The sequence below is a fragment of the Mustela putorius genome, unplaced genomic scaffold, assembly GCF_011764305.1.
Source record: "Mustela putorius furo isolate JIRA1106 unplaced genomic scaffold, ASM1176430v1.1 tig00537335_pilon_pilon_pilon, whole genome shotgun sequence".
NCBI lineage: Eukaryota > Metazoa > Chordata > Mammalia > Carnivora > Mustelidae > Mustela > Mustela putorius.
Window position 1 is genome coordinate 3061470 of NW_025422457.1, and position 25748 is coordinate 3087217.

At 37.0% G+C, this 25748-nt stretch overlaps 1 protein-coding gene across 2 annotated transcripts in view; it reads left to right on the forward strand.

Moving 5' to 3' along the window:
• The window catches only part of DHX9 (DExH-box helicase 9), a 50946-nt gene that overhangs the window by 20300 nt on the left and 4898 nt on the right, over window positions 1–25748 (forward strand). Inside the window, exons 6-24 of one of the 2 annotated variants that reach the window (XM_004767922.3) lie at window positions 17–165; window positions 2503–2549; window positions 4532–4668; window positions 4971–5060; window positions 5152–5313; window positions 5462–5539; window positions 6342–6533; window positions 11662–11803; window positions 12249–12331; window positions 14135–14291; window positions 16481–16581; window positions 18089–18302; window positions 18483–18577; window positions 18864–18937; window positions 20096–20248; window positions 22805–22965; window positions 23716–23827; window positions 24420–24581; window positions 24673–24800. In XM_004767922.3, coding sequence (XP_004767979.2) covers window positions 17–165; window positions 2503–2549; window positions 4532–4668; window positions 4971–5060; window positions 5152–5313; window positions 5462–5539; window positions 6342–6533; window positions 11662–11803; window positions 12249–12331; window positions 14135–14291; window positions 16481–16581; window positions 18089–18302; window positions 18483–18577; window positions 18864–18937; window positions 20096–20248; window positions 22805–22965; window positions 23716–23827; window positions 24420–24581; window positions 24673–24800 — 2437 coding nt within the window. Of the gene's footprint in view, window positions 1–16; window positions 166–1546; window positions 1684–2502; window positions 2550–4531; window positions 4669–4970; window positions 5061–5151; window positions 5314–5461; window positions 5540–6341; window positions 6534–11661; window positions 11804–12248; window positions 12332–14134; window positions 14292–16480; window positions 16582–18088; window positions 18303–18482; window positions 18578–18863; window positions 18938–20095; window positions 20249–22804; window positions 22966–23715; window positions 23828–24419; window positions 24582–24672; window positions 24801–25748 lie in introns of those variants that run through there. The other variant, XM_013064228.2, reaches the window with a different exon arrangement.

Sequence of the window (25748 nt, forward strand, 5' to 3'; positions counted from 1 at the left end):
ATCATTGATTCAACAGACTTTAGAGTCAGAAGAAGTGGATTTAAATGCTGGGCTTCATGGAAACTGGACGTTGGAAAATGCTAAGGCTCGTCTGAACCAGTATTTCCAAAAGGAAAAGATCCAAGGAGAATATAAGTACACCCAAGTGGGTCCTGATCACAACAGGTTTGCTTGTTTCAGTCTTTTCCTTCTGTAGTAAGTTAGGATTGTTTTGTATAGTCATTGTTCTATTTTTGTATGTGTTACCTGATTCAGTTTGTGGGTTAGCATTGAATTGTGAAGATACTTTGCATAAGAAAAAGTATCCTTGATTTGTAATTAGTAGTTTACCATGATTTTCATTTACGAGGAGGATTTTAGAAGTTCTGTGAAAGTCTGCTGTTTGTGTTGCTAGACTTCTAAGGTTCTCATTTGTATCTGAGAGGCAAAAATCATAGCTTCAAGTGGTGGTTTATTCCTGATTTAAAAAGCAGCCTGAGGTGGTGAGTTTATTCAGTGTGGTATTGTTGAAGTAGTTAAATGGATTATTTCTGTAATGGGTCACGTTATATACTTGTCTTCTAAAGTCTCAGGTAGAGGGCATTGCATCTAGATCCAAATTTTCCTTTTGTTTTGGAAAGTTGTCAGCTCTTAAGAGTCCTGTTGAGATGTTGAAGGGCTTATTGTAAAGCTGAAGGATAGCTTTAGTCTTTGTATGTGAGTTCATGAGCTTACTTTTGTTCTGTTAAATATGTAAAACTGAACATAAAGGGAGGTCTTGTAACAGTTGACAGTATGTTTCTCAGCCTGCTTGCTATTCTTCCTGAGAGCATTCCAGGGTGTAGTAATTATTACTCCCAGGAAGGCTCATACGGATTAGACGCTTCTGGGGGCACTATATTTTTATTGGAAGAGAAAGAAGGCTATAGTGGAAACCTTCTGGATGATTTAATTTGCTGTCCTTTATTTATATGAAATAAATTATTCAAAATACATTAAAAGTATTTTCCTTGAAAATCAGTGTTCTCCCTTCGATGCATCTAGTAATCCTAAAATAATTATGACTAAAATAAAACTTAAATGCTATGGTCAAAATGATGTTCTGAGCATGGTTCCCCCTGCTTCCTGTTTGTTCAGTCCTGAATTCTCAAATACTTAATTTGACATCAGATTTTTTAAAACCCTTGGAGGTTATAAAGGATCCATTTGTTTATTTTTCTTTAAGGACAAAATACCTTCTGAACTGATTAAGCTTATTAGTAGCACTTGGTGACTTTAAGAACAAATAAAATGTCTCTGAAGTTTGTTATAAACTGTTTTGATACCAATATCTTATTGGCTCTTGATAGAAAAAGAATTGAAGAATTCAGGATATGACAATGAGGGAGGCAAAGACCATTGGGGGAGCTAGGACAGCATCTCCTTGTATGTCCTTTATTTAAAGGCATAACAGACAGCAACACCAGAGGTCTGTGTTCATACACACATGTGCTGCTGCTTAGGCTGAACTAAGCAATCACATGGAATACTATTGTAAACTGATTTCTGGTGTCGCTGTTCCCCCTAGGTGGAGGAGAATGAGATTGAGTGCTGACTTTAAGCCTGGCTGAGAAACATACTGTCATCGGTGTCATTAATGAAAGGGTGGATGTTGTTCCCCTGAAAGCCAGTGGCCTTTGACCCCTGAAGCCCCTGTGCCTGAAGGTCAGTTCACAAGAGGTATAGGAAGGAGTCTAACATTTATTTTTTCTTAAGCCTTACCTAACCTTTTATTCACAGCACAAAGTCAAGGCTAGAATGTACCTGAGCAGTGGAAGGATCAGAAAGCATATAGTTTTCAAAGGACAGTTGTTTTATTGAAACTAAATTCACCCCCTAGAATCTGTTAGCCATTTAGGCTCTAATTTCCAAAAATATTTTGTTCCCTGGTTTAAGTAAGTGTGATACCAATAAGCTAAGTTTTTTGTTATCAAGGGCTGCTTCCAACTGCAGGCAGATACCAGACCCCTGCCCCAGGAGCCACAGATACATGCATAGTGTTCGTATGTTCATGTGTATGTGTGCATGCGTGCATATATTTAGCTTATCTTAGCAGATTAAAGTCATTAGTGAGTGGCCCATGCAAAGCAATCTTAAAATAATCACAACTATAATTTAAAGAATTTGGGGCCTGTGGTATTTTTTGGTCCCAGGCTAAATGGAAAATTCCTTTTCATTGAATGTGTTCTAGCTATTGAGACCGCAACCTCTGGAGTAAGTAAACACAATCTAAAACCTTAACATTTTCTTTTCGTGAACAGTTGGCTTGTCAACTTTGATTATAGTTGTCTCGTACCATGTTGTACAGTATTTGAAGTTCACATATACTTGATTCGTTCTAGGACTGAGCAGAAATAAGTGTTTACAGTGGTTTTTTGCTGTGACTTGCCTAAGCAGTTGGAAAGCCTGCCTGATTTGGGAGTCCTGGATTTAGTAATTTCTAACAGTAAAATTCCTAACCTTGTTTTGTATATGTTGTTACAGGAGCTTTATTGCAGAAATGACCATTTATATCAAGCAGCTGGGCAGAAGTAAGTGTTACTGCTTCCCTGATACTCTGTCTTATAGTGGAGTAATACATTAAAGTTTTCAGCAACATATATAGTCTTTATTAATTGAAAGGGTGTTTTAGAATATTAGTAATTATATGAATTAGAGGGCCTAATTTCCCAGTTCGCAGGTGAAAAAAAAAAAAACAATCACGCTAGTATTATATTTCAAAGGGTAAGAGATGGTAGGTGGTAGGCTGCTCAGGAGTTGGCCAGTCAGAGAGCTCCAAAACATTTTTTTTTTTCTGTACATAAATTTGTTCAGGGAGTTAGGTGAAATTTAGGAAGTAGAGTAGATGTAGAGTAGATGATAGCATTTGAAGCCCCATGGTGGATGTATAGCTTTTAAGAATCTTAGAGGCGGGACGCCTGGGTGGCTCAGTTGGTTAAGCAGCTGCCTTCGGCTCAGGTCATGGTCCCAGTGTCCTGGGATCGAGTCCCACATCGGGCTCCTTGCTTGGCGGGGAACCTGCTTCTCCCTCTGCCTCTGCCTGCCATTCTGTCTGCCTGTGCTCGCTCTCTCTCCCTCTCTCTCTGACAAATAAATAAATTAAAAAAAAAAAAAAGAAAAGAAAAGAATCTTAGAGGCAAGAAGAGGTGAAAAAGTTACCTTGAGGAAACAGGAATGGATTGGGGGTGTTCATAAGGGAAATAAAAAGGCAAAGATAAAATTGTGTGTATTCTTTATTCTTAATAAGATTAAAGCGGGCAGTGTGTTACGCTTGAAAGTAAGGAACTAGCTTACTGGTTTTGTCACTAACATTGCTAGGACCCTGTTAACTTATCTGCAAATTGAGAGAAACAGCTTAAGATTCTTTTCAGTTTGAGAATTCTGCAACTAATACCTAAGGATTTAAATTTATAGTATATGAAAGATTTTCTTCATAAAATCAAACCTTCAAATGAATCATTGAGAGCTGGAGTTGAATTTTTTTATCCTAGACTTTAAAAATAAGTTAGACTTTGAGTAGACGGGATGTGAAGGGAAGAGGATAAAGGCAGTCCGACCTGTTGTGCTGTTGATCTGACCCTCAAAATTAATTTGACTGAATTGGCTAGTAGGCCTAAAAGTACCTGCGCCCCTTTCTTACCTTGTCTGCTCGTAAAGCTGAATGATACTAGAGAATAGACTTGGTATTGGCATTTTCTTTAAGAATTTGAGTAGTTGCTGGCTTCAGTCTGGTGCCAGGATCCCCAAATTATAGGCCTCTGGCCAAATACAGCCCACTACCTATTTCATAAAACAAAATTTTATTAGAACACAGCTACACTTGTTTGTTGATGTCAGGGGCTAGTGGCACACTTTAGTGAAAGGCCAGATCGTAAATATTCTAAGCTTTGCAGATCACATGTACATAACCCATTGTTATTTTTGTCTTATTTTTTATAACCCTTTAAAAACATGGAAGCCATTTTTAGTTCCTGGGCCCATAGTTTGTAAAACCCTAGTTTATGTGCTGTCTATGGATGCATCTAGGTTACTGGATGCTTAACCAGTAAGCTAGTTCCACAGAGTTGGGTGGCTGTGACAGTATGTGGCCTGCCAAGCCTAAACTACTTAGTATCTGATTCTTTGTAGAAGATTGCCAACTCCTGGCACTCAGTAACCACTTTGGACCCATTTCATTTCTTCCCTTGTTTTGCTTTTCAAAAGTTAAACTGCATTTTCTTTATTTTAACACTAGATGATGATAATGACAGCTTGGTTGAAATAGGTTTTCTGCTTTTATAGTGTTTTGTCTGTATCTTAGTATCTGCTTGTAATCAAGATGGTTATTTAATTGATATGTTGTTTGTGGAATTGTTTTTGGTTAGCAGTTAATGTGAAAAAGAACTTAGAGTATAACATACTCTGTAGTTCAGGGGCACTTTTGTATCTAAGCCCCTAGTTGCCTATGATGAGATGTTTCTTTAGTTGGATGATTTATCCTCTTCTCTTTAATAATCCTGAACTTAAATTCTAGGGATTTTCGCACGTGAACATGGATCAAACAAAAAACTGGCAGCCCAGTCCTGTGCCCTGTCACTTGTCAGACAACTCTACCATCTTGGAGTAATTGAAGCTTACTCTGGACTTACAAAGAAGAAAGAAGGAGAAACAGTGAGTCTTTATACTTAGTAGCCCAGGGGGATATTTTAAGATTCACTTTAGCTTTTGATTAGTATTTGTCTAAAGAAGTTATCTTACCTTAAGAAAGGGAAATGGCCCTATTCATCCCTAAACATCTCTCTGGCATGATAGAGTGGACAATGAGTAATCACTAGTCATTCTTACACCTTGAGGATGAATTTACTCGTTGACTTTAAGAATATTGTACTACATGCTCTTATTCCTGCTTTAGTAGATTTGAGTAGTGTTCATGTGTATGTTGCATAATTTTCATGGCTGTCCTTTTCCTGTAGGTGGAGCCTTACAAAGTTAACCTCTCACAAGATTTAGAACATCAGCTGCAAAACATCGTTCAGGAGCTAAATCTTGAGATCGTGCCCCCGGTAAGCATACAGTTAATTTAGTACACCTTTGTATTAAAAATTTGTAGTCCAACAAGCAACTGGTATTTTTTTTTTTCTTATTTTTTAATAGCCTGATGATCCTTTTATGCCTGTCGTGCTGAACCTTGGCAAATTGGCTCACTTTGAGCCATCCCAGCGACAAAACCAAATGGGTGTGGTTCCTTGGTCACCTCCACAATCCAATTGGAATCCTTGGACTAGTAGCAACATTGATGAGGGGCCTCTGGCTTATGTGAGTGCAGCATTGTATTTGAGCTCAGACTCTTGTGTTTTACTTTTGAATATATTTCATTAAGATGTCCAGATTTTAAAAAATGTTTACAATGTGAAGCTAAGTTACGTGCATTTGTTTGACTGACCGTTGCCTTCTCATTTTACAGGCTACTCCAGAACAAATAAGTATGGATCTCAAGAATGAGTTAATGTACCAGCTGGAACAGGATCATGATTTGCCAGCAGTAAGTCAGTGAATTATTTAGACATATGGTGCCCAGAGCTTTAGAACTTTCTAGGTGTGGGCAGAAGAACTGAATAATATATTTTGCCCTTTCTAGGAAGTGGGTCCAAAGGTACTTATCAAACCTCTAATTGTAGTCACCTCTGAGGATAATTATTTTAAGTTAAGGGCCTGGGATTCTTAGTTAATGTAAATAGAGAGATTTGAGTAGTAACTTTTTGGCTGGGGGGGCATATTTCACTATTTTTTGAGTAAAATAGCATTAAAATGTTGTAAGAAGGGGACTGTATATGGAACGTCCAGGGAGAAAAGAGGAATACAAGAGTGTGGACAAGGTCACAAGATAGATTCTTCAGAAATTCAGTGAAGAGAAGCAGTTCTTTTAGAGATAGAAATGTGCATTGTTTTATGCAAAAATACATTTTGAGTATGAAGTCGGAGGAAAGAAATGTTTTTATGGAGATGAGATTTTTTTTAGCATTTTTTTCCATAATTTTTTATGGAGATGAGAAGTTTTTTTAGGATAAAGACTTGCTCTTTTTATTAGAGTTGCTCCTAATGTATGTGTTGGTAAAACTTAGACTACCATGGAGCTTTCCTAAAACAGATCTTAGGGGTACCCGGGTGGCTCACCTGGTTGGCCATCTGACTCTTGGTTTTAGTTTGGATTATGAGCTCGTGGTCTTGAGACTGAACCCTGTGTCGGGCTCTGTGCTTAGTGTGGAATCTACTTAAGATTCTCTCCCTCATCCTTCCCCTCCTCTCTCTCTCGCTTTCTAAAAAAATTAATTAAAAAAAAATAGATCTTACAGGAGAGAGAGTTGCTGCCTGTGAAGAAATTTGAAAGTGAAATTCTGGAAGCAATTAGTCAAAATTCAGTTGTCATTATCCGAGGCGCTACTGGATGTGGTAAAACCACACAAGTTCCACAGTTCATTCTAGATGACTTCATCCAGAATGACCGAGCTGCAGAATGTAACATTGTGGTAACTCAGGTAAGTAGTAAGCCAGCTTACAAGGTGTATGTCTGGTGTTGGTCGTTTGAGAATTGGAAACACCTAGACGTCAGGTTCTTTTTTTTTTTTTCGTCAGGTTATTTCTAATTCTTCGATTAACTCCCATTTGTAGCCACATTAGTCTCTTTAAAATAAAAAAAAAAAAAAATTAAATCTTGTTCTAATTTCCTTCACTGATAAGCTGAACTGAACCATGTGGGTGATTCTTTTTATCTGGGTTAGAGGGAGTCTGCGAGCCTAGAATCAGACAAGACTGAGAATACTTTCTTCCCAGGTTCACATGCAAATCTTGATCCTCTCCATCTTACCTTAATACTCAGAGCAAGAGGGAAGCTAACAAAACAGTTAATCGTTGACTGACTAACTGAATGCTTAAAGTATGCCAGGTTCTGTTTAAAACAGTTGGTATTTTTTAAACTCTTGTAAATTTTATTATGGCTCTTAAGATGTACATAATATTTTATTTAGAATTTCTGTTTCAGTAAATTTAAGACAAAGAGTTAAACAAATTGCCCAAGTTATTAACACAGGAAGTAGTGGAACTGGGATTTAAAACCAAACAATTTGCCTTTGGAATTCTTCCTTTTAGCTACTGTATTGTATTACCTTACCAGCAAAAAGTGATGCCTGCGAGTTTGTCCCAGAGCTTAGGGAGAAGCTAATTAGCGCTTCCAAGCCTACTCAGGTTAAAACAGTTTCCATAAGGTCTAACCCTCTACTTTGGGCACCCAGATAGCGACCATTGCATAGAAGCCAGATACCACCTGTCAGTCTGTCTCAGATCTTGACTTAGGGATTCTTAACCTGGGGCACATAATTGATCCTTGGGGAGGAGTAGTGAACCTCAAAATAGTAAAAATTGTTTGTGCCTGTACATTTATGAATACACATACAAACCATATTTTTTAAAATTTCTGAAATTGAGGTAGATCTTTTAATCGGTGTCTATGTTTGATGCGACAGTTGGGTTTTTTGGCCTAAAAAAAAAAATTTCTGAGGGAATGAACGTTGCATTTAAAATCAGTGCTATCGTAGGCTTTAAAAATATGATAGGTCTACATTTTTCTGAGAAAGGACCCTTAGCTTTCTTCTTCTCAAAACATTCTTTGATTGTCCTTCCCACTCCCAAAACTGGTTATGAATCCTTTGCCTCAATAGTGAAAGTTCCAATCCCAAGTACTGTGACCAATAAAATGTCCTTGCTCTTTTTTTGTTGTTGTTTGGGTGTTTTTGGTTTTTTTGTTTTTTGTTTTTGGTTGTTTTGTTGTTGATATCCTTGCTCTTAATGCCTACCTGTCTTACAGGAGGTGTATTTTTCAGGAATGTCTGTTGTTCAGAAGAGGAGTCTTGAGTTCTGCTCTGTACTCCCTTCTTACTATCACTCTCCACTTTTAATCTCAAAAAATACAGTTCAGTCATATAGGAAGAGCAGATGAGCTGAAAACCTGTGTTCTCACTCAGAAGTTGTTCACATGTCATGAGTAGAATAAAATCACTTCCTGCTCAAGTGAGGTGTTTTTTTCACTAGCCATCTGATAGCAAAGCCAAGTCAATCTACCAAAAATGCAAAAATCGCTTTTATGTGTTCTAGACAAAATAGGCTTTTGTATTACAGTTTTAAACTTTGTATAATTTGCTTACTAGAATGTGTCCTTTCCCAGATAATTTGGACATTTCCAGTGGTTTTATCTGTGAGATGCACAGGTTTTGATGGATAGGCTCTAACAGATATAAGCAGTGAGATAAAGGGTGGAATGTGGGTCAGATATCATTTTACTTTGCATATAAAAACAGCTTTCACTTAGTCCTCTTTTAATTTTGCTCCTTTGTGAAGTGAGAATCATGAAATTGAAAGATACTTCAGAGAATTATTCCATCTTTTTTCTCTGGGTAGAATGTTCATAATAGGTGGTCACTTAACTTTTGCTTGAAAATTTCCATTGGTGTGGGAATGTAGCTTGTTTTCTGATTTTGGACAAATGACTTTGAACTGTCATAATGCATCTTTGTCTTAGTGCTTGTCCCAAAATCAGTCTGATACCTTTTTCCCATGATGTCTTTAAAAGTATGTACTGTGTTTCCTTTGTCTTAGAAACATCTGTAGTTCAGCCCTGAAGATAGGGTCTAAGATTCAGTTAACCACATTTGAATATGTATTGACATCCTACCTGGAATATAAAAGATGGGCCTGAGCATATTGATTGGTCATTGTAGAATATAGTTTTTAATATTCTTAAAATGTTTTGTAATAATACAAAGTACTTGAAGGGCAGCTGGTTGGTTAAGTGTCTGCCTTCGGCTCAGTCATGATCCTGGGGTCCCTGCCAAGTGGGGAGTCTGCTTCTCCCTTTCCTTCTGCCCTCCCACTCCCACTTGTGAACGTTCTCCCCCTCCCCTGCTCAAATACATAAAATCCATAAAATACAAATACATTAAAAAAAAAAGTTAAAAAATACATAGTATTCTGTTAAGTCAGTCTTAGATAACAATAGTAATTTTTGTAGCAATATCACTGTTGTATCTTTTTTTTCTCCCACTTGTTAGCCATTTATAGGAAACACATGAAGATGTTACCTAGGTTTTTCTGTGCCTGGTTTATATGTGGTATCTCTAGTCATAGAGTGCAAGCTAAGAGTTACTATGGACTTCTAGTCCATAATACATAAAACAGAATGGCTTAGGGGCACCTGGGTGGCTCAGTGGGTTAAGCCTCTGCCTTCGGCTCAGGTCATGGTCTCAGGGTCCTGGGATTGACCCCCAAATTGGGTTCTCTGCTCTGCAGGGGACCTGCCCCCCCATCCTTCGCCTGCCTCTCTGCCTACTTGAGATCTCTCTCTCTCTCTCTGTCAAATAAATAAATAAAATCTTTAAAAAAAAACCAAAAACCAGAATGGCTTAAACCATGACTCCTATCTTTATCATTTACACTATATCACTTATCACTATACTCTAGAATAGTAAAGAGAAGAATAGTGAAGCCATATGTGGAAAGGTAGATCTGCAGGTATAGGTAAAAGATGTTTTGCCGGTGAACCTTGCCTTGTATTTATTCACTGTGGGGCAGTAGAACAGTTACTGAAGCACAGCAAGAGAAAGGGGATAAATAATTCAAGGGATAAGTAGAGCACCTTCTTCGTAGGCTATCAAGTAGGTCAGAAATGTTTAAACATTCATCAGTAATCTTCTGTGTGGAGCAGTGTTCTCCCACACAACGTGCCTATCCTGTGAATATTTGTAATGAGCCAAGGATTATGAAAATTTGAAGATTATTTTTAACTGCTTATTTCTAACTAAAAGTAATGTGTGCCCACTGGGGGGTAATTAGAAAATAGAGTAAATTTTAAAAGCAAAGCCAAGTCCAGAGCTAATCATCCAGAAGTAAATTTTTTTTTTTTAAGATTTATTTATTTATTTATTTATTAGACAGCTACTTAGTAGGAATGTTGAAAACTTTAGGAAAGACCAAAATAGAGCAAGGAGGTAGGAGAGGTGTCAGGAATTTATTGTTTAGGATGTCAGGGTGGTTCAGTCTGTTGAAATTCTGCCTTCAGCTCAAGTCATAGCCCTGCATTGGGCTCCCTGTTCAGCTGGAGTCTGCTTCTCTCTCAAATAAAAAAAATTTTTAGATATAAATAAATAAATTATAAATAAAGAATTTATCTATTTGTAGAAAGCAGTGAACTTATTAAAAGGTCCCAGAAAATGCTGTATTTTGTACGTTTAGTGGAATATCATTTTTACATTTCCTGATGTAAGAATGTAGTTGAACTTTTCTCTTGAGGGCTAAATCCAGAGCTCAGTGCTTCATGTAACACTTACTCACAGTTAGTGAGGTGCAGAGTACAGGTCAGTAGTGGTCAGTAAAAGCTAGCATAGCTCAGCAAGTCAGGGCATATAAACCAGAGTATAAGCTCGGGAAAACGCAACACCATGTGTTCAGGAAGATCTCTTTTAATCTCTTATGTTTGTGGACAAGGTGATTGTATATTTATCTGTATTTGCTGCTAGCCCCATACCCTACAGGACCTTAAATTAGGGATATGAAAATAAATAAATCATGTTTTATATTGATTCAAAAAAAATAGCAGCTTTAGTGAAGTTACTGAGGTTTTGTTTCGGACACTTTTTTAAGGTGGTTATTTGTCTCTGATTTCCTAAATAGTCATGTCATCAGCTGGGATGATATCATATTGGTATTTATGTATGAAACTCAGAAAAAGTTTTCTTGAGCAAGGAACTAAAGTACAAGCTGTCATCAAGAACTTATTGACAAAATCAAATGCAAGGCAACTTAGAAACATTCAGTCTTTATAAATCTGCATGTACCTCCCTATCTGTACCTTCAGAGTTTAGTAATAGTCATAGTATCGACCAAGTAAATACTGTTTTGTGTGCCTATAAGAATTTGGAATACTTCAGAAAATTTTACTTTCAGAAAAATTAAGGTGTAACACTTAACATTCCCTTTGGGCTCGGCATATTTATTGCTTGAAACAGTAATATACACCTGGTTTTCCTCGCCATATAAGCTCGTCAAGAACAAGAGTGATTTCGTTTAGTTTTCTGTCTCTAGCACTGTCTGTAGCACCTGAAGCAAATATGCAATGAATAGTTCCTTTTTGAATTAATAAAATGATTGAATGAAAGGTGACCATAGTAGATATGGCAAAGAAGGAGCTTATTTACCTTCCTAATACTTAATACAGCTTAGATAAATAATTTTTTTAAACATGTACCTTCACTTTGATAGGCAGTTACAAGAACTTCGATATGTGCCCTGTTGCCTTTCCTACTGGACAGTTACTCTGAATATTAAAATTTGGGCCAGTGGTGAAAACATTTTCTATAAAAACTTGAGAATTGTTTTATATACAAAATGAAAAACAGCATTTTTAAGAGTCTGCTATAGACTAAGTGGTAATTTTTTTTGGTTATGACTGTAAAAGATTTCGGAACTTTTTAAAAATGATCATTACTATTATTTTTTGTGTTGATTGCCGAGCTGGCGGTAGGACAGAGTTGCTACAGTAATTCAGTAACCCTAATAAGCAAATGTATCTGTAATTTTGCACCTTTTAGTCACTTTCTTTTTTCTTTCTTGTCTCAGCCCAGGAGAATAAGTGCAGTTTCTGTGGCTGAGCGGGTTGCCTATGAGAGAGGAGAAGAGCCCGGAAAAAGCTGTGGCTATAGTGTTCGATTTGAGTCAGTCCTTCCCCGTCCTCATGCCAGTATAATGTTTTGTACTGTCGGTAAGTAATTTGTTTTATTTTGGTCTTTGACTTGGAGTTTATATTGTATTATTTATGAAGAACCTTGGTAACAATGCAGTGGCTGGAAATAAGGAGCCAGTCTCAGAATTTTCGTTTCAGTAGAACTTACGGCACTTTTTCTCTAAATGGAGAACCTTATGTTACTACTGGTTTTTATAGCTTAGAGAAGATAAAATATGCTTAGGTTACCAGAGTTATGTCTTGTAATACTCTTTTTGTTGGATAAATGTGTTTCAGAACACAGTTACCTTTTAATAATTTAAATATATGGATTACTGTTTCTTCCCTAAAATGATGCTGGAGTTCTATTAACTGAAACGTAGTTGATTGCCTAAATGTTTGTTTTGTTACATATTTTTATACCTCCCTACTGTAGTCAACATAGAAACTCATCTCCAGTTGTTCTTTTCATTTCCTTTTCCAGGTGTGCTCCTACGAAAATTAGAAGCAGGCATTCGAGGAATCAGTCATGTAATTGTAGATGAAATACATGAAAGAGACATAAATGTAAGTAATTTGAGAGTTACTGTAAAGTACTAATGTTAATATTCTGAATTAAAAAATAAAAGTAGAATGTCTTCCCTTTTCCCACTTTTTATATCTTCTATCAAAATCAGGAACTTTAGTCACCAAGATACTGGATACCTGTTTTTAGCAAGGCAAATAAACCTTTTTTGCTTAGTTAAATGCACAGAATTCTAAAAGTCCTCTTGTTGAATATCGTTACGATGATCAGTAAGAGGTAGCATAATAGAGCAGCTGGACTCTTTATGACTGAATCATTGATAGAATTTTAATCATTTTTCGTTGAACTGGAGATTAATCGGAGATAAATTTTTTAAGTTTTAAATTCAGCATAATTAGTAATATCTTTCTGGATGTTTGAAGCTCTGATCTTTTCAGATGTTAATTATGCCAAATTAGGAAAAAACTAGAATTTATTTCATAACTCTTTTTGGTCTTTGGCAAAATTTGTATACAATTACTATATAATTGTGTAGTTTAAAGGTTGGTAGCGTAAAGCTATGATTTTGTTTTTATGCCACTATTTTACATATCCAAACAAAGGTGTCCCTGAATAGGCAGTACGTCATTCAGACTATTACCAAGCTGCTTTTGCTCAAAACACTGATTAGAGGACCTTCTCTTAAGCTATATATATGTATAATGTATAGCTATATATATGTATATTTGTATAGCTATACTTTGACTTTATGGTTGAGCTAAAATGAATAAGAAAATTTGGCTTATTAGATAGTTTTTAAAATCTGAAATTTTTCAGTGAGGTAAAATTTTTTTGTCATTCAAAAGTCTCTTGAAAACATGTTCTTTCTCTGATTAACTTAAAATGAAATGTTTCGGTATTATCTTCACTAGCATGGCAATATGCAAGTGTTTTTAGAGTTTATCCCGAATCTTACTGGAAACATCATGGATCATAATTATAATTTTCCTAAAAATAATAAGTGATTTTGGTCAGCTTTCCTGACAGGAAATATAGACTTGTCAGGTCTATGTAAATGTACTGCTCACAGTGAAAAATGAAAAATGAAAAAATGCCTTTTAGAAACTTTTTATAGTCTCTTTCATATGAGCCTTATCCTATCCAACTTAGAGACCAATTACTATAAATAATAGGGAACAGGAATATTTAACAGTGCGGCTGGATGAAAAGGTTAATTACAAAAGTCAGTTATGTTTTATGTATTATTAAAAAACAGCTAGAAAACAACTCAAAAGATAACATTGCAATAGTCAGAAGGTCGAATACTTAAGAATAAATCAACCCTATAATTATCACTTCTCCCCCAAGCTTTTGTGTTGTTTGGTAGGTAGATGGGTACTTTATCTTATTAAGTTGTAACTGTTTTGGCCATTATTTCGTTTGAACCAAATAAGAACTTCCCAATATTTTTAAGATTAGCTTTTCAGGTGGATCGATAACTGAGTTTTGGTTCATCACGGCTGTCCCTCTTCCCTAGTTAAAGTTTGTATGACTACAAATACAAATTTGACTGGGAATTTTGAGATGAGTTCTTTGCTCTCATTAATTTTTTATTCCTCTCCCTTCTCCTACCTAAATAACACTCATTTTTAATCCGTGTTAAATTGTAGCTATTAGGCTGCAAATGCTCTTAAAAATACTACTCAATCCCGCAGTAACCCTTCATCTTACACTTCTGCAAGCCACCAAAGAAACTGAGTTTCATTGATTTCTGCATAACACAAGCAAACTGTTGGTCTAGTCTTTTACTAGCATGAACTTACACAGTTTTTTTTTTTTTTTTTTTCATTTGTGTTTTTTAATAGACCGACTTCCTTTTGGTAGTGTTGCGTGATGTGGTTCAGGCTTATCCTGAAGTTCGCATTGTTCTCATGTCTGCTACTATTGACACCAGTATGTTCTGTGAATATTTCTTCAATTGCCCCATCATTGAAGTTTATGGGAGGACTTACCCAGTTCAAGGTAAATAGTTTGGAGGTGAGGTGGGAGGGTGAATTATACATTGGACTTGGCATTTTCTTAATCTTGGAAATTGGAGTAATAGTTCAAAAGACATTTAAAATATAGGCCAAGGTAGAATATCAAATGCCTCATAGCATTCTTGGGCTTTTACTTAAGCAGAAGTGAGTACAATATGAAGAACAGGAACAGGTTTCATCATTACTTGGGGAGTTGCCATATCCAGTAAGTTCCCTGCCTTTTCCTTATAGCAAAGATAACTTCCAGAATTACATACTGTCATGTGTAAATCATTATGGCCTGTAGATGTTTATGGGAAATACTATTAAAAAGTTTAAGCAGCCAGAGTCACATTACAAGAGAATCTTTCTTAGAGCCAGAGCAGGCATATGTTAAAATGACATTAAGGTGAGTGTGTCAGGATCAAGTATTTCTGAAAGGTAAGAGCTCCTTTACTTTCACTTTTCCCCCTTTTTAGGTTGATTTATACATTTTAGAGATTGCAAGTATGCAGGAACCCATGGGCCAACTAGAACAGGGGGAGCAGGTTGGGGAGAGGGAGAGCAGCAGACTCCCTGCCGAGTGCGAAGCCTGAGAAGCCTGAGGATAAGGGGCTTGATCTCCCCAGAGAACATTACCTGAACTGAAACCACACGTAGTTTGTTTAACTGACTGAGCCACCCAGGCACCCCACACCTTTACTTCAGAATATTTTATCACCATTTTTTAGGATAGTCCTTTAATAGTTTGGTTAAAAAAATGAATTCTACCATAAATTGAGGGCATGAAAATAAGCTAAAAAATTAGCTGTGTGGGTATGAAATAATAAATGGCTATGTCAGGACACTATTTTTTGAAATTCAGAACTAAGGGGAGCTCTATGACAAAAGCCAGTGCAGTTGTATCCTGTGAAGGTACAGGTTGACAGTTGTAAAGCTGTTTACATGTGTATTGAGATTGAAGAAATAATTAAGTGGATGACAGGTAGTGGAGCCAGGTTTATTATTGGAGTGAGAGGTGATAGCTAAGTAGGAGGGAAGGCTTGAATGAGCCATGTAGTATATGATAACTTCTGGAAACATCAGTAAGAAGTCATGTTACAAGTGAATCGATACAGAAATAATTACAAATATGTATGGATACATGGGTGAGTTATGCTTGCATATATTTCTTAGCTCTGTCTGCCGACCACAGTGATGGAGACAGAGGGACACAGGAGCCAACCTGAAAGAGCTGGGATAATTTGAACAAAAATAAATAAAGTAACATAGTATGGATTATAACCCTAAGGATAAAATAAATATCCATGAGTCCATATGGTAGTTGAATAAATAAATGGGTAATAAAGACACATCTCTTGTATGGAATAATTCCAAAAAAAATTATAGAGATACTCTCCCTCTTACCTTAAAAAAGTAAGGCTTATCTCCCTGTCCCTTGAGTGTCTCGTGCTTCTGTGGAGTATGGAAAGGGAGAAACAACAATAACTTCACAGTGACTTGGAGTATACTTGTATACTCTCGTATGTATTGTTGCAGTAACTTGGAGGAACTTGACAAATACCACTTTAGGTGAACAAGTTTAACATCATTAGTGATGAGTCCTACTGGTTGTATGTACTCTTGATACAATGTGAAGAGTAGCACTTTGGGACTCAGCATATAGAGGGGGGAATTGTTACAGATCATTAGAACTATAGATTATGAGACATTTCTGGGCCCAGCTTAGAACCCCAGGAATATAATTGGTCAGCAGATACTCCAGTTTTCCTGATGTAAGAGTCCTAACTAAAGGGAACCCATTTTATGTGTACATCCTGGTGGAGGAAGGATGGACTGTGGTACATTACTGTATTCACATTCTTTCTTTCCTCGTGGGAGGGTACAGCACAGTACATGTACCCTGTGGGCATTCCACAGATGTTTGATTGAGTATTGTATATTGAGGATGCCCTGTCTTGCTTGGTGGGAACATGTAGGAGAGATACCTCACCTTCCTTCAAGGCCCAAGAAATTGGGACACTGAGTTTGGAAAAAAGAGGTTAATTATTATCACTGGAATTCCTTGCTAGTTATGAAGAATCAGTTAGGAGGTTATTAAGGTCGTTTTGAGTTAAGAATTAGAAAATGAGTTTTGAAGACATCTCCATTCTGAATGTTGACAGTACTCACCTGACTGGATTGTCTTGGCAGAATATTTTTTGGAAGACTGTATTCAGATGACCCACTTTATTCCTCCACCAAAGGACAAGAAGAAGAAGGATAAGGAAGATGATGGTGGTGAGGATGATGATGTAAGTGAATCTTCATGGAAAGTTTTCATTGTTATTGTCGTAAACAGAATGATTTTTGTAAAAACATGTAATGAATTAGCATTATAGAAACATTTTTTAGGGCGCCTGGGTGGCTCAGTGGGTTAAGCCTCTGCCTTCAACTCAGGTCATGATCTCGGGGTCCTGGGATCAAGCCCCATATTGGGCTCTCTGCTCAGCAGGGAGTCTGCTTCCCTTCCTCCCTCTCTGCTTCTCTGCCTACTTGTGATCTCTCTGTCTGCCAAATAAATACATAAAATCTTAAAAAAATAAAAGAAAAAAAATTTTTTTTAAGTAACTACGATGTAGTTGATGTATTTTACTCCAAAGGAGTCTGTATTCAGTGATAAGCTCTTTTCATACCACAAGTTAAGTCATTAAAAGAAAAAGGAAGAAAAAGTAATATGTTTAGAGGCCATATGTGGTTAGAAAGAAGTCCCATTTTGCAGGGGTTTGTTTTCCTTAGATCACGGTATCTGGCAAGCTGGTAGAAAGGCAAAATCTTATGCCCCATTCCAGATCTACTAAATCAGAATGTAAATTTGACCAAAATCTCCATGTGATCCATATGTACAATAAAGTTTTCAAAGCAGCAGCTATTCTCCTAGATTAGAGAGTCTTTGTGTGATGACTTTTATCAGATGGAGGGTATTAAACCAGGGAGTTAGAAGGGATTTCTTAAGAAGAAAGAGAAAAAAGGTGACACTTAACTTTGAGATTTGGACAAATGATAATGTAAAAATGCATCTTATATCTGAAACTTTGAACGGAATAAATACTGTAAAACAGCAATACAGGATTTGATAGGAAATAAGCTGGAATATTTTTAATCAGTAAGAGGATATAAATGAATAGCAACTAGAAAGTTTATCAGGCAGAAAAAAGACCAGTTGTAATAACAACTTTCTTCTTACTGAAGGCTTGGTTTAGCACTGATTTTAAGGCAGACGTTTTAGTAAATACAGACCACATTATTTTAGAAATAGATGATCAGATGAGCTGCCAGCAGGACACTCATTTAAGAGTTAAAGAACTTCATATTTGGTATAAGATGAGTCTGGGAATTACACAAGGAGGTGTTGTATATAGGTAAAGTAATTATGGTAATTGATGCACGGGACCATTGGAGCAGTTCATTAACCAGTGAGGAGAATATTTTTGAGAGACCAATGGGGTAAAGCGTTAAGAAAGAAATATACTTGGTGGAAGGAGCCATTAGAAGTTTCAGAGTCAAATTTTTAAGAGTTTGTGCTTGAATTTTAGATCTTGCCTGTGGGAAATATTGGTCCTGAGGAAAATTAAGTATCTCAATACGTAGTAGGTTCTACATTTTTAGAAATTAAATTTCTCCTGTATGTCAGATATGACTAATCAACTAGAATTAATAAGGACATTAGGTGTTATTTGAATGTTGAGGACAAATTTAAGAGACAACTTGTGACTTGTAATCATTAAGACAATTGAAAATACATCTCCCTGTTTTCTGCAGGCAAATTGCAACCTCATCTGTGGTGATGAATATGGTCCAGAAACAAAGATGAGCATGGCTCAGTTGAATGAAAAAGAAACCCCTTTTGAACTCATTGAAGCTCTTCTTAAGTACATTGAGACCCTTAATGTTCCTGGAGCTGTGTTGGTTTTTCTGCCTGGCTGGAATTTAATTTACACTATGCAGAAGCATTTGGAGATGAATCCACATTTTGGTATGTGTCTTTAAATTCTCACATATTTGACTGTGAAAAAATGAATATATTTGCTTGTGCTTTGCCAGCATGTGAAAACAAAATGTAGTATTGTGTCAGTATTTGGATAAAAATACACGTAGTATAGAGCAGTTTTAAAATAGACTATTTTTAGACTTTAACCTTTCCTTATTGTTATAGGGAGCCATCGGTATCAGATTCTACCTCTGCATTCTCAGATTCCCCGAGAGGAACAGCGCAAAGTATTTGATCCGGTACCAGCTGGAGTAACCAAGGTAAGTAGTAAACATTTACACTTATGGGGCTGGAAGTTACATAGATCTTAAATACTACAGCCTTCAGGGAACGACCCCCCCAAGTTACAGTCCAGCTAAATTGAGGAGGGAAAGAAGGCGTCTTCTCTTCCTGAGCTTAGTAAGTTTTTCATTAGTCGGGTGGTGAGTGATTTTTTTAAGGCTCCTGGAATTATCTTGACACTTGTTACATAAGCAAATCCTTCTCTTAAGTGCATAACAGGAAAATATTTTCTGAAGTATAATTTTTCTTGATATTTCTTCACAGGTTATTTTGTCCACAAATATTGCTGAGACTAGCATTACCATAAATGATGTTGTTTATGTCATTGACTCCTGCAAGTAAGTTTCCAAGGAACCTATTTGCCTAGAATAAATCTTAATAATGTTCCATGTAGTATTTAGTATCAGGTAACAGAATCAAAATCACCCTTTTTTTTTTTGAAGTCCTGTGTTCTCTAAATTATTGTGTACTGTATATACTGGGTTACAGGCTAATTAGTAATTCTTGATGTTGATTTATCACAAGTCATGGTAGAAAGTTGACAAGGCTTGACCCTTGTAATTTCTGAGTTTCCCACCACTCTTGTCTGCTTATATTTGCTCATTTCTCATTAGGTGTTTCTATTGATCACAGCCATACAGTGACTCATACTGTTTAGTTTATTAAGATGGGCAATATTTATCTTACAACAAATACCTATCTACGGGACATTTACTTAAGAATTAAGAGTTCGTATTTGTATATAATGAGCCTGGGAAATACACGAGGATGCATTGTGTACAGATAAAGTCCACAATTACATGGTAACTGATATCCAGGACAGGAAAGGCAAAGCTTTGTTATATCTGGCTAGCTTGTGCCCCATGTCTTCTCTACATAGTCCCTCCACTTCCCTGGCAATTGAGAAAGATCTGCCAGTGCCCATTGCAGGGAGTGGTAACTAGCACGCAGCTCCCCTGTGCCAGCTCCAGTCGTAGTGCCAGCTGCCCATGTGGAACGTTGAAGGACTGTGAGGTTGTTTAGGGGTTTGGCAGGACTGTGAGGGCACTGCTTGGTGAGGTCATCAACTTTTAGATCATAGATAGCCTGAAAGTTATACTCTTTGGGATAGACTTGGGTTGAATAATTACTCTGTACTCTCATGTATGTGGCAAATCCTGTTTGAATGCTTTTCATTCATTAATTCACTTAATGTTTATAAATAAAAACTCTATGAGGTCAGTAAGAGTATTACAGCCATTTTCAGATGAGGAAAATGGGGCACAGAAAGGTTAGTAACCTGGCCAAGACCGTCGGCTGGAAAGTGGCACGGGTGTGTTGTTACTGCCTCTTAGGAGGTTGACAACTCAGAGGGTGTGGTCAGATTCTTCTGGTGCTGTTCACAGGCTTTATGTCGGCACAGCTACCTGGAAAGCATCCATCCCTTAGCGGAAATACGATAGTTATGTACCGGTGGTACGTGTGAGTCTTAGAATTAGCCACTGTTTCCTATTTAGGCAGAAAGTGAAGCTCTTCACTGCCCACAACAATATGACCAACTATGCTACAGTATGGGCCTCCAAAACAAACCTTGAGCAGCGGAAAGGACGAGCTGGCCGCGTGCGGCCTGGATTCTGCTTTCACCTGTGTAGTCGAGCTCGTTTTGAGAGGTAAGACCCAATTCTTGAATATAGACTGCAGATTTGTTTCTTCACCCCTTCATAGAGTACATTCCCTGTTGCCCCCATCCTGCTATGAACTTAAACTCAGAGCACATCAGTGCCTCAAGTTACACATATTGTAGGATAGATAACCTGGCTTAAATAAAAAGATTGTGGCAAGAGTGAGGGGCACCTGGATGGCTCAGTTGGTTAAGCAACTGCCGTCATCTGCTCAGGTCATGATCCTGGAGTCCCTGGGATCAAGTTCTGCATCAGGCTCCACTTCTCCCACTGACCTCTTGCCTCTCGTGCTCTCACTCTCACACTCTCACATTCACTCTCTCCCTTTCTCAAGTAAATAAATAAAATCTTTTTTTAAAAAAAGATTGTGGCAAGAGTGAAATTGTCGATGATGGCATGTTTGCTCCTGATTTTCTGATTATCACTGATCTTTTAAAGGGAGGCTATATGGACATTTTAGTTCCACTTATATCACTTTAGGATTACTGATATTTATGGAATGGTTAACTTCTGGGAAAATACATTTAAAAAATAGTTTTGTATTTACAGAAAATTTCCCCTCCCACCCCTCCCCCAGTGTTAACACATCACTGTCTCTCAGAGGATCCTCCTCCTATGCCTGAGAAATAGAGGGCATGATTTGTATAAGGAAACTAAAACTTAAGGCACTTAGCTGACTTTTTCAGGACTGAAATCCAAGTCTGTTAATACCTTGTCCAATTCCATTTTTACTGTATGTTTGTTGGGGAATGTTTGTGTTTGGGACTTTCTTGGTTAAAAAAAAAAGTCCTTATCTCTGTGAATTACAGATGTAAGATGCATAGTTACGTGTTTCTGGATATCCACATGGGTGCGTTAGCTTTAACCAATTGACCAAAAGATAGAGTTAGGGATTTTATACATGTGTGTATTTATCACAGTGAAGTGTTGTGCGACAGACTTAATTTAGGTGACCACATGTATATAATGCACTGCAGAAAAACCAAGGAAACGTTGATTTGCTTTTATACTGGTAAGTTAGGGCTCTCTGATAATTGTAAATGTCAATTTATTTGAGCATCAGAAGTTAGCTCAGGAGACTGGCTGCAACATTTGGGAGATAGCTACTTTTTAAAGGTTAGATTGTCCCCTGAACTAAAGAAACAAGTTCTGTACTCTAACATCTTATAGTGAAAGCCATCTACTAATTAATGGCATGAATAGACCTATAATGAAGGATTTTTGTTGTTTTCTCTATACGATGAGGAACAGATAATGCTGTCTTCATTTATGTAAACCTTGTTTAAGCTGACCTAAGTCTTGCCAGAGGTGTTGGAATCATCTCTAAATGGGTCCCATGAATCCTCATCATGAATAGTGTATAGCCAATAAGTCTGAATTAAGAAATTTAGAACATAGGCACCTAGGATGCCTGTGTAGCTCTGTCAGTTAAGCATCTGACTCTTGATTTTGGCTCAGGTCTCAATCCTGAGGGTTATAATTTTAAGCACCCCCCCACCCCGCAAAATGTAGAGTCCTGGATTTTAATACCGTTTGTATCTATTCTGTCACATAACCTAAATATTTACACTCTGTAGGTCTCTGTTTCCCCATTTTGTAAAATGAGATGAAATTATTTAACTTTCTGTGCTCCTTCAGTTGAAAATGAAAGATAGCATAATGCCAAACACAGGATTTGTTTGAGAACTAAATGAGTTAATATTGTAAAATACTGAGAACAATACTTGGCACATGGTAAGCTCCCAGTAAATATAACCTATTATCATTGTTAATATTAATTTGTAATAGAAATTTTATTATTAAAATTTTTAAGGGTTAGATGATCTGTAAAATCCTTTTTGGTAGCACTAGATTTTATGAACCAGGACAGGAAGGTGATGTGGGAATGTTAATACTGGCCCAAATTTCCACAGAAAGTCTTACTACCATTTTTCGGGGTGGGGGAGGTGTTTGTTTTTTAGTATAGTTGACATCTGATGTTACATTAGTTTCAAGTGTACAAAATAGTGATTCAACAACTCTGTACCTTAATCTGTGCTTCCCACCAGTGTAGCTACCATCTGTTACCACACAGCACTTTTATAGTACTATATTCTCTGTGTAACTTTCATTCTTCTGACTTATTCATTCCATGATTAGAAGTCTATATCTCCCCTTCCCCTTCACCCATTTTTGCCTGTCTCCTCACCCTGTCCCCTCTGCTGTATCTAGCCACTGTTTTTAACCCATGTTTGTCAGCAGGCAGGACCCAAAGAAATTAATAGGTATGGGTAATAACAGTAAGGATTTGGGATAATTTTTCATTTTCCTTCACCCTCAGATAAAAATACCATCAAGCTATAATTGTAAAATCATAAACCACTGCTTATGCAATTAAGAGGGTCTTGTCTAAAGAGTCTTTATAGTAAATACAAAACATTCTTTGATAATTGTAAAAGGATGAGGGAAGGACAGCTATATAAACCTGATTATCTCTGCAAAGATTTCATTAAACAGATGTGTATATACAGAGTGGATGGTTATTTTATGCTTTATTTCACTTAGGCTCGAAACCCACATGACACCTGAGATGTTCCGAACACCATTACATGAAATTGCTTTGAGCATAAAACTTCTGCGTCTGGGAGGAATTGGACAGTTTCTGGCCAAGGCGATTGAACCGCCGCCTTTGGATGCTGTGATCGAAGCAGAGCACACTCTTAGAGGTACCTAAAATACAGACCTACCTAACAACGTGTTAATTGTGCCATTTGTCTTGTCCTGACAACTAGCATGTAACTGATGAGTCAGGATACAAGCAGCAGGCTGTGGGAAGTCTTCCAGTGTTGCCTTACATACTTGGTGTGGTCGGTTTTATAAAATGAGGTAAGAAAGGGCTAAGACAGGTCTTCTTTTGGTAAAAAATGTCATTTATTAACCAATATTTAGCGATCAGAATATGAGTTAATCATGATACAGTCTTTTATCTGTAAAAACATCTGTTTTTGTTTTCTAATCTTGTCGTAGAAGGGGTGTGATATCATGGGAAAAACTAAGAGCATTGTCCAGGGGAATCTGATTTTGAATTTTGAATCTAGTGTTCATCTGCTGTGTGAACTTTTGGACTTTTACTGTCCAGATTTCATTTCTCTAAAAATTATCAGTAGATGATATCAGACTTATTAGGGGATATGTACTTATGCTGTTACTTTAGTTTTTGTATGTATAGAGTTTGCGTGGACTATTCAGTTTACAATCTACAGGGCCTAATTCTAGTACTTGCTTCCTATCAGGTGCTCCAGAATTTGGTTTTGTTGTGTTTTTGAGTGAGGAGAATTGTTGGCTATGGGCTTGGTGCTGGCAGTTGGTTTCACAGATAATGAAAGCTTAACCTGTAAAAAAGTGTTTCATCTTTGCCTCAGTTAAAAGGGGTGTTTGTTACTATTTCTGCTCACAAAGAAATAATCTCCCCACAGAACTTGATGCATTAGATGCCAATGATGAGTTGACTCCTTTGGGACGAATCCTGGCTAAACTCCCCATTGAGCCTCGTTTTGGCAAAATGATGATAATGGGATGTATTTTCTAGTAAGTGCTTTGTATTATTGCTGATACTTAAATGGTAGAACAGTTTGAGAATCTTATTCCCCTCCCCATAAAAACAGGATGGGCTCAGAAGAAAAAATTAAATTCTTACATATAGAAGTGGCATACTTCAGATACTAAGGAAAGAATGAAATGGGAAGACTGCATGGTTCCAGTAAATGGACAGCTGGGTCTAACTTGTGGGGAAAGCACAAGTTTCTCAACAGAATTGCAGTTCGTCTCAGGAGCATAAGTAGTTGTCTTTGAAAGAAAAATAGCACTAGGAAAACAGGTATTTTATCAGGAAATTTTGAAGATTAGAGATTTGAGAAGATGGGAAAGAGAATAAGGAAAGGAAAATAAAATACTTGGTCATAATTTATGCTAAATATATGTCCGTTAATATCAAAGCTCCTTATTTATTTTTCCCTTTCCGCCTCTGAAGAGTGCAGCTGTAAAAGTACTTTGTTGAGCCAGTCTCAGTGCTAATAAAGGGATATCATAGCCAGTGAAGACTCTGGCCCACAGTGACAGTATTGCTCGTGAACTGCTGGAACAAGAGTGTGAAAAGACTGAATTTTCTTGTCTATTTCAGCGTGGGAGATGCTGTCTGTACCATCTCTGCCGCCACCTGCTTTCCAGAGCCTTTTATTAGTGAAGGAAAGCGACTCGGTTATATTCATCGAAATTTTGCCGGAAACAGATTTTCTGATCATGTGGCCCTTTTATCAGTCTTCCAAGCTTGGGATGATGCTAGGTATGGGTTTGAAAGAAGAAAGTTGTAAGATGTGAGAACTGTCTCGAGTTTTTAATGTATTAGAGAATGATTGTTTATTAATCTATTTTAGAATGGGTGGAGAAGAAGCAGAGATACGCTTTTGTGAGCACAAAAGACTCAATATGGCTACACTGAGAATGACCTGGGAAGCCAAAGTTCAGCTCAAAGAGATTCTGATTAATTCTGGATTTCCAGAAGGTAGGACTCTCACATTGTAAAGATCTATCAAGTGACATTTATGTAGCACATGCACTTGGCAGTGCAGGGTATTTTAGCTTCAGACTTCAGACCCTGTGCTTTTTCTGTGATAATCAGATTTTCACATTTATTCATTCTTTTAAAAAAAGATTGAAAAGGAAGCAAAAGGTTGTGATGCTCAAATTGTAACCTGCTACACAGATGATTAATACATGTTTTAAGAATTGTGCTACCTTGAGATGTTTAGTTTTTTTTTTTTTAATCTCTTATCTTATGAAGAACAGGTGTAGCTTTTAGCAGTTGTAGAATAAGCAGTTTGTTGAATAACCTCAAATAGTGGTTTGTGAAGTGATTGATCATTCTGCCCACATGTTCATGTTTAGACGTGAAATTTACCGTGTTAAATTTTAAGTGCCTTTAAGTAAGGTTTTAGTGTGCCGGGAAATAAGATGGCTTGGATAATGTGATGAAGAGACTATTATCTAGCTGTTTATTTCTTATATTAGTTGAGCTATTGAACTTGTGTTCTCCAGCTAGATTAAAATTCCTAAAATTGGGAATTTGAGCACATAACCAGAAAGAGCTATGTAGTTGAGGGACAGAGTATAGTTGGGCAAGATGGCAGATTTTAAAAGGATATGATCTAAATAACTTACAGACAAAATGTTTTCCTCTGTTGTAAACCAAGTTTGTAGTTTTTTATCAAAATCAAGGAAGAAGGAAGGACATATTTTGTATGCTAGAATCCTCACAATAATCCTGATAAAGGTATTGTTACCTTGTTTCATAGAAGAGAAAACTAACAAAGAAGTTTAAATTACTGTACCAGGTTCGTTCGGAGTTGGTAAGGAGTTAGGAGGTGGTAAGATTAGAACTCAGGTTTGTCCAGCACAGAATATGTCCATGCTCTTAGTGGTCACGGTCATACTTCCCAAATCATGATGAGAA